Source organism: Ananas comosus, linkage group 8, assembly GCF_001540865.1.
Source record: "Ananas comosus cultivar F153 linkage group 8, ASM154086v1, whole genome shotgun sequence".
NCBI lineage: Eukaryota > Viridiplantae > Streptophyta > Magnoliopsida > Poales > Bromeliaceae > Ananas > Ananas comosus.
The window spans coordinates 11,084,169-11,100,162 of record NC_033628.1 but is presented as its reverse complement, the minus strand read 5'-3'; the positions used below and the strand labels follow the sequence as shown (position 1 = coordinate 11,100,162).

Here is a 15,994-nt window from a genome sequence, read left to right as displayed (position 1 = left end):
CTCCCCGTGTGACCATCGTATTCGTCCATTCTCTCCCACAAAATTATGTACTTAAATTAAAATTTTAAAATAAATAAATAACCAAATTAAAGTAGTCTATAATTTATATAAATTTTGCACATTTCTATCTTATACATAAAACATTCTATATACAGTTATCGGACAGACACTATCAAATTACTAAATTAACTTTACTAATTTTTCGTAAGGCAACTATCTGAAGAATCCGTGACAGATCCTCCCCGCATGAATCTCCACCGCTCTCCCACAAAATTACATACTAAATCAAAATTTTAAAAATTTAAATAATTAAAATAGTCTATAATTTATATAAATTTTACATATTTTTATTTTATACATAAAACAAGATAGGTACGCTATCAAATTACTAAATTAACTTTACTATTTTTTTTTCGTGATGCGAGAATCGGTGACATATCATCCCTGCGTGAATCTTCACCCTACACTCTCCCACAAATTTATATATTAAAATTTAAATTTAAAAAATTAAATAATCATATTGAGATAGTCTATAATTCATATAAATTTTATACATTTTTATTTGATATAATTACCTATATACCCCTTAAAATTTCAAAAATATCAATTTATCCCTACTTTTTTTTATTTCTAATATAGCCCTTATATGTTCCTTAGCTATTCAAAAATACCCGACAATTACCATCTGTTAAGTTATTTCGATTTAAATGCGAGTTAAATGTCTACTGGAGTAAAAAAAATTAATATACCTCTTTTGCCTGTAAAAAATTAATATATCTTTTTTGCCTATAATTTAAGGATAAATAAGAAAAATTGGTGATGGTAAATGGGTATATTTGAAAATGCCAAAAATCAAAATACTTCTTTTGTTTATAACTTAAAAGGTCAAATAAGAAAAATTTGTGATGGTAGAAGGATATATTTGAAAGGACAAACTAATAATTTTACAGAAATAATGGTTATTGCTAATAGTCCACTAACTGAATTTAACTCTAAAAATATATATTTGAAATAAGTTGAAATATAAAAAAATATTTTTAATATTAGCATTTTAAGTAAATTAGAAAGTCAAAAACTTTTTAATGATATATAAATAATTGCCCATTTTTATTTTATACATAAAATATGGTATTTTACTATTCAATTACTAAATTTTCCTCCAGAATCCGTGACAGATCCTCCCCGCGGCAATCTCCACCGTCCATTCTCTCCTACTCCGCGCAGACGGTTCCCCGCGTCCGCTAAAATCGACTAGGAAAAAAAAAAAAAAAAGAATCTCCAATTTCCTTATTTCCTTTTTGTTCCCCTACTCCTTTCTCGTTGTCTTTTTTTTTTTTTTCTTATTACATAAAAAGATAGAGAGATAATAGAGAGATAAGTACATGCAAAAAAAAAAAAAAGAAAAAAAAGTTGTAATAGTAGTAGTAGTAAAAGTACGTAGCGATGGCGGAGAAAGAGGGGATGAATTGTGAGGCGAGTATGGCGATGACGGTGATGACGGATGTGCAGATGGAGGAGCTCCGCCGCCAAATCGCGGCGTACGCCGCCGTCGCCGAGCAACTTCTCGACATGTACAACAAGTGCACCGTCGTCGCCCGCCGCCATCCCTTCCCTCGAGGTTTCCTTGCTTCCTTTGTTTTCCGTTGTATTTTACTATTTTATTGACACAAAACATAATAACTTAAATTTTTAGAGAATAATGATTGTCTAATATGTTTTAATATGATATCAGAATATGAAATTTTGAGTTTGAATTTCATAAACTTCAAAAACTTAAGTTACTGAAGAATAATATTTTTAATATTTATATTCAACGTTATAACCGTCACATTTGGAGTGTTTTGAGTTTTGAACGTTGTTTGATGTATAAGGCTTGTGTATTATTTTGCCAATAAAATGTTTATGACCCGAGTAATCAAATCAAGTAGAATTTATTTATTACATGCATGATGCGTCATGCACTGCGCCTATAAAAGATGGAAATAAAATCTAAGTTATTGAATGAAGTTCACAATATTTAAAGCAGTTATATATTTAAAATTATAAATTTTAAATATTATTTTTTGTAAATTAAACAATGCCATTTAATATGCAGTTGACTTTTACATAATTGATACTTCGGAGGTAGGTCTTTGACATTTATGATGATTTGGGTACAACACATGAGATATTTAGGCAATATCTATAAACATAATTTTTCATTTTAAAAAATATTGATAGGGGAATATAGAGCAATAATAAGTGAATATATGGTAATTTATAGTGAGAACCCTTTATTTATGTGGTGATAATGGGAAAAGAGCAATGCTAGAAAAGGAAACTTGATGGTTTAATTAATTATCCAAGGGAGATTCACTTCCCTTAAAAACAATAAATTAATAATTGCTTCCACTAATTACAAGATTACTATGCAAGTTAAAATTTCTTTAGTAGGTAAAAAATATGTATATGTATAAAACTTCAGCTATCATCTACTTTGATCCAACTATTTAATATTTAAAATTTTAATTTGGTATAAATTATTTTAATTTATTAGATTTGAGTTGTCAAAATTTAAATGCCCCGTTTATCTTTATAAATTTAATAAATGTATTTTATACAATTTACATAGCTATAAAATTATAAAAGCTATCAATTAGTTTAAATTTTTTATCAAAAAAAGTTATCAAAAAAAATTAGATACTAAAATTAACAGTTTTAAAAAAATTAAATAGTCAAATTAAAATAGCTTGTAGTTCAGATAAGTTTCATGCATTTTACTTTCTTAACATCAAGCGCTCTTAACATCAAGCGCGAACAATTGGTCACATTTTTCCTGTGTTAACATCAACCCTTGAGGCCTTGTTGTCTCACCCATGTAACTTAATTCACCATCTGAATGAATGAAATGAGTAGCGTGCTATCTTTTTCTCAAAAAAAAAAAAAAACATGAAGCGCGAACAATTGGTCACATTTTTCCTGTGTTAACATCAACCCTTGAGGCCTTGTTGTCTCACCCATGTAACTTAATTCACCATCTGAATGAATGAAATGAGTAGCGTGCTATCTTTTTCTCAAAAAAAAAAAAAAACATGAAGCGCGAACAATTGGTCACATTTTTCACTGTGTTAATTCAGAGATGCTAACTGGAACTCCAAACTACAGCGACTCTCCGACGAAATCCGGCGTGCACAAGATCCCCGCGAGGAAGCGATGGACGCCGCTGCCGAAGCAGCTCAATGCCCTCCAGGGCATATTCGATAAGTGCCGCGGAGTCCCGAACCGAAAGGAGATCAAAGAGATCGCGTTGCAGCTCTCGCAACACGGTCCGATCTCGGAAGCCAATGTGTCGAACTGGTTCCAGAATCGAAGGGCGCGAATGCGACGTTCTCACGCAGATATATCGCATAACAGTGGTGCCGAACCGAGAACCGGTACGAGTAAAATCAACTGCAGTTTGTATCGGACACCGAGGATGGATCAGTGGATGGTTCGAACCGCACATGTCGCGAATCAAGAGGCAGGAAGCGGAGTCGGAAGTTATTATCAATCGAATGATAGCTTGAATTATTTTGCGGGAATTGCGCGCCAAAATTTGCTTCAGCAAAACGGTTTATCGGGCTCGGGTTCAGGTACGTGCTCTGTGATTGAATTGTGTATAATTTGAGTTCGATATTTGTTTCTGAAATCGAGTTTGCGAAATGCAGGGATGAACCAACTGATGGGATAGTTGAAAATTTTCCGATTCTGCGAGTTAACGGCTTTTTCGCCTCGAAGAAGCTTTGCGACAATTGTGGTCACTTGGGATGCTCTAGATCATGTTTTCGCATTTTCCGATTCTGCGAGTTAACGGCTTTTTCGCCTCGAAGAAGCTTTGTCATGTTTTCGCGATAATAAGTAGAACATTAGTTTGATTGGGTGAATGCTCAGAATTTTCCAGTGAAATAGTGCTATATTTTGCTTAGTAAAAACTTAAAAAACTTATCTAAATTATAAAATATTTTAAATCAGTCACGATTATCTGAATTATTTGAATTATCTCAATTTTTAGACTACTGATTATGAATCGATCAAGACGAAATAATAAACACGTGCAACACCAACACATTAAACTAATTTAATTTATTGGAATTTTTTTAAGAGAAATGTTTCTGGGATCAATGAAATAGTGAGTTTATAGAATAATATTTTTATATTATATTAAATATTAATTAATTATAAATTTTACATTATGAGCGTTATATATTAGCAGGAAAATGCCATTAGCACTACTTTTATGGAGGTTGTGGATCTTACTCCATACTCATCCAAAATTTGATATCACATTTTTGAAACTTCAGTTTAAAAAAAAATTGTGAATCATGATATTAGATAAGATTACTTTTTACATTATATGCTAGTTTCCGATCAGGGCCGCAAAAAGTTTTAATATAATTTTATCTTTTGAATACTAAAAACTCAAAAGCTTTGAACTATAAACCATCTTAAATTGACTATTCAACTTATTAAAATTTTAATTTTACTATCTAATCTATCAATTTATTTGATTTAAATCAAACAACAATATTTTCGTATTAAAATTTAAACTAATAATTTTTTTAATAAATTTATAATTATAAAAATTACTTCAAATTTTAAAATTAATATTCTGTTCACTAGTTCAAATTAAATAAATCAAAAGTTTAGACAGTAAAATTAAAATTGTTAAAGATAGAATAGCAAAAAAATTTTCACCATATATTATATAGGAAAAACTTCAAATACCACCCATGTGGTTTCGTACTTTTTCACTTTAGTACTATATAGTTTAAAGTATATTAATTTAGTATCTTGTGATTTTGCATTTTTTTCACTTTAGTACTCTGTGGTTTAATGTGCATCAATTTAGTACTATGTGGTTTCATTTTTCAATTTTTGCCGGCTCCTCTGTTAATATTTCGTTAAAGTATATACAAAAAACATCAGATAACCTAACTAGGTTTATCGAATATTTATTTTAGTACCTTTTAGTTTTAACTTTATCACTAATTTTTTTCCTCCGTTAATATTTTGTTAAATTATATACAAAAAAGTTCAAATATCCTACCTAGATTTAATATTCACTTTAGTCATAGATTTATAGAATATATATATATATATATATATATATATATATATATATATATAGAGTCCGGCTGGGATACTATCGATAAGTATCAAGGGTTTGGTGCTATCGAGTTTTTCATCGTTAGATTTAATACTTGATTATTTTTACCCGTTAAATTATTACTATTTAACACCATCAACTCAACCCCCTAGGAGCCATTCATCTTAACCACATTTTTCAATCTAAAGACTAAAAAAACTAATAGATTAATAGCTTGGTGCTATTAATAGTATTCCAACCTAATTTATATATATTATATATAATATATATATATATATATATATATATCTATATATATATATATATATATAGAATTGAGCTCCTATGCTTTTAATACTAAGTTATATGCTACTTGTAGATTTTTAGTCATTGGATTAAGAGATATGCGGTTAGGATGATGGTGGCCCCTAGGGTTGAGTTCGGTGGTTGGTTGCATAGTATAATCTAATGGTTGAAAATGATCCGATGAGTAGATCTAACGGTAAAAAAACTTACAAGCACCAAGTGCTTGTGCTTTTCCAAGCACCATAGCGGACTATATATATTATATATTTATAATATATAAATTATATATATATATATATATATATATATATATTATAGTCCGGCTACTTACTATCGGTAGCACGAGCGCCCGTCACTACCAAGTTGTTTTCGATGATGCGGCTTCCAAATCGACGATCGCTCCGTTAGACTTGATCTACACTATTGAAAGTATTTGGAAACTAAATTTTAAATTTTTTCGACATTATTTGGCTAGTGATCAAAAGATTTCAAAATTGACAATTTCAATGACTGATGTGGTGTGTTTGTGAATTTAACGGTATAAACAATCTAATACATAAAATTTTATAGAATTTTTTTTCACTATTAGAATAAGATCAGTATATCTGATCTTGAATTTAGACTTTTATCATAATTTTCATGAGATTTTATTTTCAGCCGTTCAATTTTAGACTATTTATTTGATAGGTAAATGATATCGAAAATTATGAAATTTGTTTTTAAATAGATCAAATCTAACGGAGCGATCGTCGATTTGGAGCCTGTATCATCGAAAACAACTTGTAGCACAAAGCGCTCCGTGCTACCGATAGTATAGTAGCATATATATATATTATATATATTATATAGAGAGAGAAGAGAGAGAAAGAGAGAGAGAGAGGGGAGAGAGAGAGAGGGGGGTACTGTGTTATTAGGAGCACAGCAGCCCTTGTGCTCCGAAGTTCTTAACCGCTCATCAAATTTGATGGGTGGTTAGGGTGAAAAAGAGAAGAGAAATTGAAGAGAAATCAAATCAATTTCTTTTCTCTCTTTCACCCTAACCACCCATCAAATTTGATGGACGGTTAAGAACTTAGGAGCACAAGGGTTGCTGTGCTCCTAATAGCATAGTAGCCCTACTATATATATAGACCGACTACTATGCTATTAATAGCACGAAACACTTGATGCTACCAAGTTTTCAGCCATTAGATCTACCCTTTTGATCATTTTTATCCGTTAGATCATACTATTCAACCAACAACTCATTCAACCCTATGAGGCCCACATCATCCTAACCGCACATCTCTTAATCCAATGACTAAAAATTTGGTAGCACAAATGACTTTGTGCTATTAATAGTATAGTAGTCTAGTTCTCCCTCTATATAAACATATTATATTATTATATATAGAGTGAGGCTACTATACTATCGGAAGCACGGAGCCTTCCGTGCTTCCAGCTCGTTTTCGATGTTGCGACTTTCAAATCGTCGATCGGCTCCGTTAAACTTGATCTAGAGTATTTGGAGTGCCTAGAAAATAAATTTTATTATTTTTCGATATCATTTGCCTAGTGATCGAATGGGCTCAAAATCAACAAATTTCAATGGCCGTAGTGAGCCGTTTGCAAGTTTAACGGTGTAGAAATATTCAAATCACGTAAAATTTTGATAGAAAATTCTTTATACTATATAAAACAAGATCAATATCTTTGATTTAAAATTTTAATATCATATTATTATATTTTGTAAAATTTTTATTTTCAGCCGTTGATTTTGAGCCCTATCGCTTCGCTAGGTATGATACCTCGTCCCAATCTCAACACTTTACTTTTCTAGGTAACTTCAAATATACTCTAGAATTACAGTTTACAGGTCCGCATGTCGATTCGAAGTGCAACATCGAAAATGAGTGGAAGCCACGGAAGGCTCGTGCTCCGATAGCAATAGTACCGCTCACTCATTCTATTACTATAGTCTACTATACCTAATATATACTATACTAATTAATGAGACCCTGAAATGACTAAAATAAATAGAACCATAATAATAAATAAATGTAAGAGAAAAAAAAATAAAAATAAAAAAGGGAGATTCTTAGTCGCGGGCGTTGGGCCCGACGCAGGCGTTGAGCTGCGGGCTCCACACCCACTGCACGAGGAAGCGGCGGCCGTTGCGGCCGTTGAGGTTGAAGCTGCCGCCGCGCGCGTCGGTGCTGACGGCGCCGGTGTATCCGCCGCCGCCGCCGGTGCCGTAGACGCCCTCGCAGAGGTCGGCGATCTCGGCGGGCGCGGCGGGCTCGTCGCCGGCGTACCAGGCGTTCACCAGCGGGTTGGTGGCCATCTCCGCCAGCTCGTGCGCCACCACGCTCACCATCCCGTCCACCCCCGCGTCCCCGTTCGGCGCGCGCATCGGCCCCACCGCGCCCTTCATGTAGCTCGGGATGGCGAACGGGTACGCGCACACCTCCGGGCACTGCTCGCCGCTGTGCCCGACCCACGCGTAGGGGACGGTGCGGCCCACCAGCGCCGGGAACGTGAAGTAGTGGAACCCGCAGACCGCGCGGGTGAGGACGAGGTAGGCGCCGCCGCGGGGGTCGGCGGCGGCGGGGAGGGCGCCCGACGCGAGGGCGTCGGCGATGACGCCCTGGACCCCGGCCAGCCGGGAGAGGGAGCGCCCGCGCGAGGCTGCCGGGTCGAGGTGCGCCTCGGCGGCGACGGCGACGGAGAGGGAGGCGTTGGCGCCGGTCTGGTCCGGGTAGAGCGCGACGGTGCGCCACCACTCGGCGGCGGAGGGGGACGGCGCGGCGGCGTCGGAGAGCGAGAGGAGGAAGTCGCGGATCGGGGCCTGCTGCGCCGGGAGCCAGCGCCCGTACCAGATGAGGTGGAGCCGGATCGGGGCCGAGAGCACGGGGCCCATGTGGTAGCGGACGTGGACCAGGTCGGAGGAGCCCTCGTAGCGCTTCGACGACGACAGCAATGGCGATCGCTCGAAGCGCCCCGTTAGGGTTTTGTCGTGAGGGTAAGGGGAGGCCGCGAGGAGCAGAGTGGGGGAGAGGTTGAAGAAGAAGAAGAAGAAGAAGAAGAAGAAGGGGATAAGGAGGGTTTTTAGCAACATTTTGTTGTTCTGTTTTGTTGGAAAAAAAAAAAATTCTCCCTTTTTTATAAAAAAAACAAGCTTATTTATTTATTTATTTATGTATTTATCTATCTCTCAATCTAGAGTAGTGGGGAGTGAAGAGGAGAGGGATGATATATAAAGAGAAGAAGAGTGAGCGAGAGAGAGTGTGGCGGAGTAGAGTGAAGAGTGTAGCTGTGTAGTGAGTAGAGAGAGAGAGAGAGAGAGAGAGAGAGAGAGAGAGAGAATAATAGTAATGGGCTGGCAAGGGAGGTGCAGGAGCTGGAGACAGCTGCAGTGTGGGGGCACTCCATTGCATCCTTTCTTCCCTTTCTCCAGAAGAATAATAAATGGTCAATAAATGAAATGTGTGCGGAAGGATGAGAACTTGTTATTATTATTATTATTATTTTTTAACTTTCTGATTAATTGTTAAAAATATTCTAGTCATACTATATTGGATATTATTATAAGTTCAATGTGTGAGATAAATTTTACATTGTTCTGTAAATTTAAGACTATATATCATTTGATTGGATTGGATTGATCAGAATTTCAAGCCTAAACTAAGACAATAGATTTTATTTTTTTTTTTTATTTGAGGTCCCAAAGGAGACCCCAAAACTTTGGACTGGTTACTAAACACACCAGCATCAATAAAAGCGCGCTTTCTCATTATTGATTCTTGTGCGGGGCCAATTCCGGTTCCCCACCAGTCACGTTTTTGTCCTAACGCGGGGGGCAGTTAGGCGATGCCGCTTAGTCTTGTGCGCAATCAGGACCGTCCGATGTTGATTGAACGGCCGGTATAGTAATTTCTCACGGCGCGGGTACACCGGTGGGCCCCGCACCCAGGTGTCGCGCACCAGAAGGTCTTGGGAACCACCAAAAGAGGGTGAAAAGCATGGTGGGTCCACGTGGTCGCTCGCGAACTGTTATTTTATAATATATCTTATCTTATACAGTAATTTAAATTCAAAATTGGTTATTCACTATTAATTGAACTTTTCACCTTATAAAATAATTGGTTATTTAAAACTTATGTACGTAGTTCGATAATAATAACATTTAAATCTCAATTTTAAAAGTTTGCTGTGTGGACCCCTATTTGTCCAAGGGACCTCTGAGTTGGCTGAGAGAGAACTTTTCCTACTATAACATTAAAATTTTTTATTTTGTCATCTACTATAATATTATTACATTACTGTCACATCAGCAAAGACACATTACTATTCAGTCAACTGAATTATATTACGAAATTTGATTATAACGATTTAAAAAGTTCTAGTCAAACATTATAATAAATTAAAGTTTAAAAAATAAAATATTATGAGCTGTATGATTTTGAGGACCAAAAGTTTATTTTAGCCTACTTTATATTCAAAAGATTGATGAGGAGAATCTAAGAATTACGCAGACAATGCATTAGAAGTAAGCTTATTTGTAGGTCCTATGTATGACTTGATCTTTCTATCAATCACTCAAATTCAATGAAAGAGGTTTTGCGGTGGCATAGCTAAAGCATGTCTAGGGGTGCAGATTTTCTATAGGCACTTGGAAAATTTTCATATAGCAAACAATCTAACTATCTGAAAGGCAGATGGGACCTCTACTAATAATCATAAATCAGAGGCCGCTTGCTAGTTTCTTCTATTTATTGGTGAACGATTGACTATTATATAGATGGAGTACAGAAAATTTCTGCGCGTCCTAAGTTTATATGGTAGCTTTTCACTAGCTTCATGTGATACTTGTAGGGTTTGATCTAACAAAAGGTCCTTTGATTTGATTGAAAGCGTAAACTTCACTAAGAAATGGACGGATCATGTTGTGGACCAACCTATGATTCAGACTTAAAATGTTTTTTATATCACCCAAATAGGATTATTTGTTTGGTTAAATTATATATATATATATATATATATTTTGAGAGAAAGGTAGCATGCTATCCGCTTTATTTATTTCATTTAGAAATAAACTTAACTGAAAATATGAATGAACTAGGATTCGAACTTGGGTATCGAGTACCAACCACCAAGCTGTTTTGCCACTTGCGCGAGGGATAGTCAGTGTTCAATTATAAAAAATTCAGGTGTCAATATCCGTTTTTTTATTTTCTCTTTTCCACTTTTAAAAATTTATATTTTACCATCTCAAAAATTAAAAAATATATACAAAGGGTTTACGGCGTTAACTATACAATTGATCAAATTGTCTTCTCTTTTTATTTTTTTTTCATAATTTCTTCATCCGCAGCCCTTTTCTCCTATGTCTTCCGTGCCTCTCTCGATTCTAGCTCTGACTCTGCTTGCTCTAGCTGCTTCCCCTGCTCCTCTTGAATCCCCGCCACCCTCCATTCACCCCCTTCATCTCCTCCTCCATCTCCCCGCTCCCCTGCTACTCCCTTTTTTGCCCCCTTCAATACGTCCTCCCAACTACCTTACAATGCATCCTCCTACACTCAGTCCTACACCAACTCCTCCTTCACCGCCTCCCTTTCCTACAACTCCCTCTCTCAGCAGACGAGTAAGGCGGCAACAAAGAGGAATCTATAAGGGTATTTTGAATATAATAAATTTATATTACACGAAATCCTGACAGAACAATAACGGCGGGGGCCGATATGAACATTTTTTATTTTTATTTTTTTGATTAAACAGGGATATACCCTATTTACAGGAAAGACCTCAGAGAAGGTCTAGTAAGCCAGGAGGGGTGTAAAAGAAAACAAATGCGGATGAACGATGGTTAAAAGAAGAAGAGAGCAAAACAAGAAGTGCACAAAAAACAAGAGAGGAGCCCTGGTCAACTCAGGAGCGGCGATTTCCAAAGTTCCACCGAGTTCACGACATATCTCCTGAGGTTGTCACTTTGGCAACAACGATTGTCGAAAATCCTTCTATTCCTCTCATTCCACACTTCCCAACATCCTGCTGCGAAATAGAAATCAATTTCAGTTTTGGCTGATCCCGCTGCCGCGCGTCTTATTAATTTCCACCTTTGAGTTAAGTTTCCGGATAGAGAGCTCGTGAGGTGCGTTGCTGTAATACTACTGTGTGGCAGCCCACTCCACAAGTGTCTTGCATACGAACATTGGAATAAAATATGATTCAAAGATTCGCTGTTTAAGTTGCAAAGCACACATATCGAAGGCCCGTTCCAACCCTTTCTCTGTAGAACCTCGGCAGTGAGAACTCTGTTTCTCGCTGCTAACCAAAGGAAGATCTTGATTCTGACCGGGATCTTGGTATTCCAAATGAACGATAAATTAGAATCTTTAATTCCGTCGTACGTTAGGAAGTTGTAGGCACTCCGAACCGAAAATAGTCCAGAGTTAGTCCACCTCCATGTGGGCGTGTCCATGTGATCCGATAGCGTCCAGGTTTGTCGCAAATCCGAAAGCTTTGATAGTTCCTCTTGCATCCTGGGACAAAGAGGTGACCTAAAGCCAAGATTGGTGAGTGTTGCGAAGCGCCTCATCCAGTTTGATACTGAAATCTGTTTAGAGCTCGAAGCGGCATAAAGGTGAGTAAGACAATTTTTTAGAAGGAAGTCACCGTACCATCTGGAATTCCAGAAAGATACCACTTTGCCATTGCCCAGGGTGAAGGAGGCTGAAGTGTGAAAAGGCGCTGCCAGATTGAGAATATCCCGCCAGATTGGGCAGCTGTTACCCGGTTTAGAGTTCGTATTCGAAGGTAATCTATGTTTGTAATGCTTCTGCATCAGCAGCCTGACCCAGGGTGTAGATTGGGACATGTAGAATTTCCAAAATGCTTTCATCAGAAGGGCGGAGTTCATGGAGCGCAGATTTCTAATCCCGATCCCTCCCATACTTTTCGGGCGGCACACCTGGCCCCAATTCACTAAGCAGTGAAAGCCATTAGCAATAGTTTTCCCATGCCAAAAAAAACCGCGGTGGATTTTGTCTATGGAATTAAGGACCCAAGCGGGGAGCAGGTAAGCTGAACAAAAATAGGTAGGGATAGTAGAGAGTACCGAATTGATAAGAATGAGTCGACCCCCCCTTGATAGCAAATTTTCTTTCCAACCGGCAAGCCGATTATCAATTTTCTCGATTAAGGCTAAGTAATCAGATTTTCGAAGCCGTTTAGGAGAGAGCGGAAGACCCAAATATTTTATAGGGAAATCTTGAGTTGGGCAGGCAAATACATTAGTCAAAAGCCGGGTCTGTTCGCTCGACAGGTTGATCAGTATGAGGGAGCTTTTGTTGAAATTGATTTTGAGGCCCGAGCTTGAGGAGAAGGCATCAAGAATCACCTTAATTATTGCTGCCGATCTGCTTGAACCGTCGAAAAAGATCAGGATATCGTCGGCAAATTAAAGAGTGTGGATCTTCGCCTCACCTATTCCAATTGCCGGTAAGAGATGAGAGTTAACAGCAAGTTGTAACAATCGGAAAAGCACATCGACACATTTTTTAATTTTTAAGTAGATGAAATGTAGATTTTTAAAAATCGAGAATGAAAAAAAAAAAGACGGTTATTGATGTGAAATTTTTTTGTAATTTAGTCTGTTTTTTTATTTCTATTCGTGTATAAACTATTATATTTTTTACTATCTGCACTACATGCGGTCAGTAATACGGATAAATTTTGCATTCAAAAATTTAATTCAGTGACACGGAAATTAAAGACGGTGGCCCCATCTGTAGCTACTCTAGAAAAGTGCATGCATGTGTTGGACGCCGTTCGTCAACGCGGAAACATAGCAGTGTTATTATGTGAATTTAATGATTTATTTATAATCTGCATCTGCATTGATAAGGCATGATCTTCGCCAGTTTCCTTGGCACGTGATGTACATGCCATCGTATGAATATCAGTTATCACGTTCAGAGCCTTACATTTACTTTGCTCATCCAGCTGTTCAAGCATTTTGAGATCTTATATAGTGTACTTTTTATTTTTTCAGTAGTTTGCTGAGTATAGATGTTAAAGTGTTTCAATTAAAAACATCTCTTGTTCTTCAATGACAATCGTCGTTGTCCACACTATCTACATTATTATTTAATATATCCAATTTTTACTTGAATTGTACAGAGGTACTGGTTGAGTAATAGTCTGAATAAATTGTTGCGGTAATATTTTTCTCAAAGCTTTTCACTATAAAAGGACTTTTTTTGCAAATAGTCTCCTGATAAATTTTATTTTTAAAATTGGCCCTGTCAAAATTTTATTTGCAAAAATGGTCCTGGCCCCGCCACGCAAGCGCCACGCCACGTCAGCGCCACGCGGGCGGGGCTGGGCCATGTGTTTAAGTTGAACACGGTGAACCATTCACCGTGTTCAATACAAGGTTTTTGTATTGGACATGGTGAATGATTCACCGTGTCCAATACAAATACCTCCAACTTAGCCAAAAATGACTAAGTTGTGGGTGTTTGTATTGGACACGGTAAATCATTCACCGTGTTCAATTATTTGTATTGGAAACGGTGAATCATTCACCGTGTCCAATACAAATACCTCGCAGTTAACTATTTTGTATTGGACACGGTGAACCATTCACCGTGTCTAATACAAAAAACCTTGTATTGAACACGGTGAATGGTTCACCGTGTTCAACTTAAACACATGGTCCAGTCCCGCCCGCGTGGCGCTGACGTGGCGTTGACGTGGTGGGACCAGGACCATTTTTACAAATAAATTTTTGATAGGGCCAATTTTAAAAAAAAAATTATTTAGGGGGCTATTTGCAAAAAAAACCCCTATAAAATGTATGGAAGATTCCAACACGAGCTTTTGCTTTTACAAACTAAAGAAAACTCTCATTCAGTTTGGAAGTTTTTGGAACTTTATTTACTGTATATAAGTTACGACGTTTCAAAGTGAAGTTGTTATGGGGACAAGCTAGGCTGAAAAGATACGTACTGGGACTTGTTAAGGTTGCTTTTACACTCGCTTTAGAGTTGCAGTCAAAATGTGTATTCATAGTAAAAAAAAGTACGATAGAAATTATTCTGGCTATTCTTGCATGTGATTATGCATTTTTTGAATTAAAATATAATTTATGTATATATATATATATAGAGAGAGAGAAGAGAGAGTGCGTCTGGTATGCTTCTGGAAGCACGGAGCGCTCCGTGCTTTTAAATCGTTTTCAATGTTGGGACTTTCGATTCGACGATCAGTTCCGTTAGACTTGACCTAGAGTATTTTAAGTATCTAGAAAATAAATTTTGCGATTTTTTGATGTCATTTGCCTAGTAATCGAAGTGGCTCAAAATCAACGGCTGAAAATAAAAATCTTAAAAAATATGAGAATATGACATTAAAATTTTAGATAAAAAATATTGACCTTGTTTTTTATAGTATAAAGAATTTTTTATCAAAATTTTATATGATTTGAATATTTCTACTCCGTTAAATTTGCAAACGGCTCACCACGATCTTTAAAATTATTGATTTTGAGCCCCTTCGATCACTAGGCAAATGATATTAAAAAATTACAAAATTTATTTTCTAGTTACTTCAAATACTTTAGATCAAGTTTAACGGAGCCGATCGTCGAGTCGAAAGTCCTAACATCGAAAACGATTTGGAAGCACGGAAGGCTCCGTGTTTCCAGATGTATACCAGCTCACTCTTATATATATATATATTTGTTTCTCCCACCCTTACAACAATATTATTTGGCCCAATAATGTGTATAAATATTATATATACTAGCTAGATTTAATTTTGGGCTGCCCAAGATTGTCTATGAAAACCAAGAATGTGACCCAAAACCAATTACTCTTGGGCCTCAGGCCCACTCTAAACTTTACTTTGATTCTCAAAATTTTTAAATTAATTAATTAATTACTTTTTTCCAAGATTAAAAAAATTTATTTTCCTGACCATTTTAGGCCTCATTTAGAGTATAGCATGCATTAGAAATAAATCAATAATGACATTTTTTTTATTTTAATGACATATTATGAAGGCTCAAACTCGTGACATTTGGATCAAACACATTACCACCCGTATTAATGATTTAACTGAATAAAAATTATTATTATGATTATTATTGTTATTATTTAAGATAAAGATATCAAACTCATTTGCTCATTTTTTAGAAATAGTTGTAACTAGAAATATAAAATATCTATAGTTTGAATTTAAGATTTCAGATATCAATTATTATATAAATTTATGATCTGTCCATTATTATTTGGGGAAACTTTAAATACCCACCCTGTGGTTTTGCACTTTCTCACTTTAATACCCTATGGTTTAAAGTGTATCAAATTAGTACCCTATGGTTTCGCACTTTCTCACTTTAGTATTCCGTGGTTTCAAGTATATCAAGTTAGTACTTTGTAATTTCGCACTTTCTCACTTTAGTATCCTGTTATTTAATATTTCGTTAAATTATATACCCTGAAATGGACAATAAAAAGAGAAAATTGAAACCACATGGTACTAATTTGATACAAAAATAAAACCACAGAGTACTAACTTGATACACTTGAAACAACAAGA

General features: G+C 36.3%; 2 protein-coding genes across 2 annotated transcripts; one reads left to right on the top strand and one right to left on the bottom strand.

Annotated features, from left to right (window-relative positions):
* Window positions 1,444-4,509, top strand: LOC109714647 (WUSCHEL-related homeobox 8-like). The gene is made up of 2 exons (XM_020239342.1): window positions 1,444-1,618; window positions 3,039-4,509. Exons 1-2 carry the CDS (start codon window positions 1,444-1,446, stop codon window positions 3,644-3,646), a joined length of 783 nt encoding a protein of 260 aa, XP_020094931.1. The 3' UTR covers window positions 3,647-4,509.
* LOC109713684 (protein EXORDIUM-like 5) lies at window positions 7,414-8,735 on the bottom strand. Its single transcript, XM_020237858.1, has one exon. The coding sequence runs from the start codon at window positions 8,505-8,507 to the stop codon at window positions 7,488-7,490; it is 1,020 nt and encodes a 339-aa protein (XP_020093447.1). The 5' UTR covers window positions 8,508-8,735; the 3' UTR covers window positions 7,414-7,487.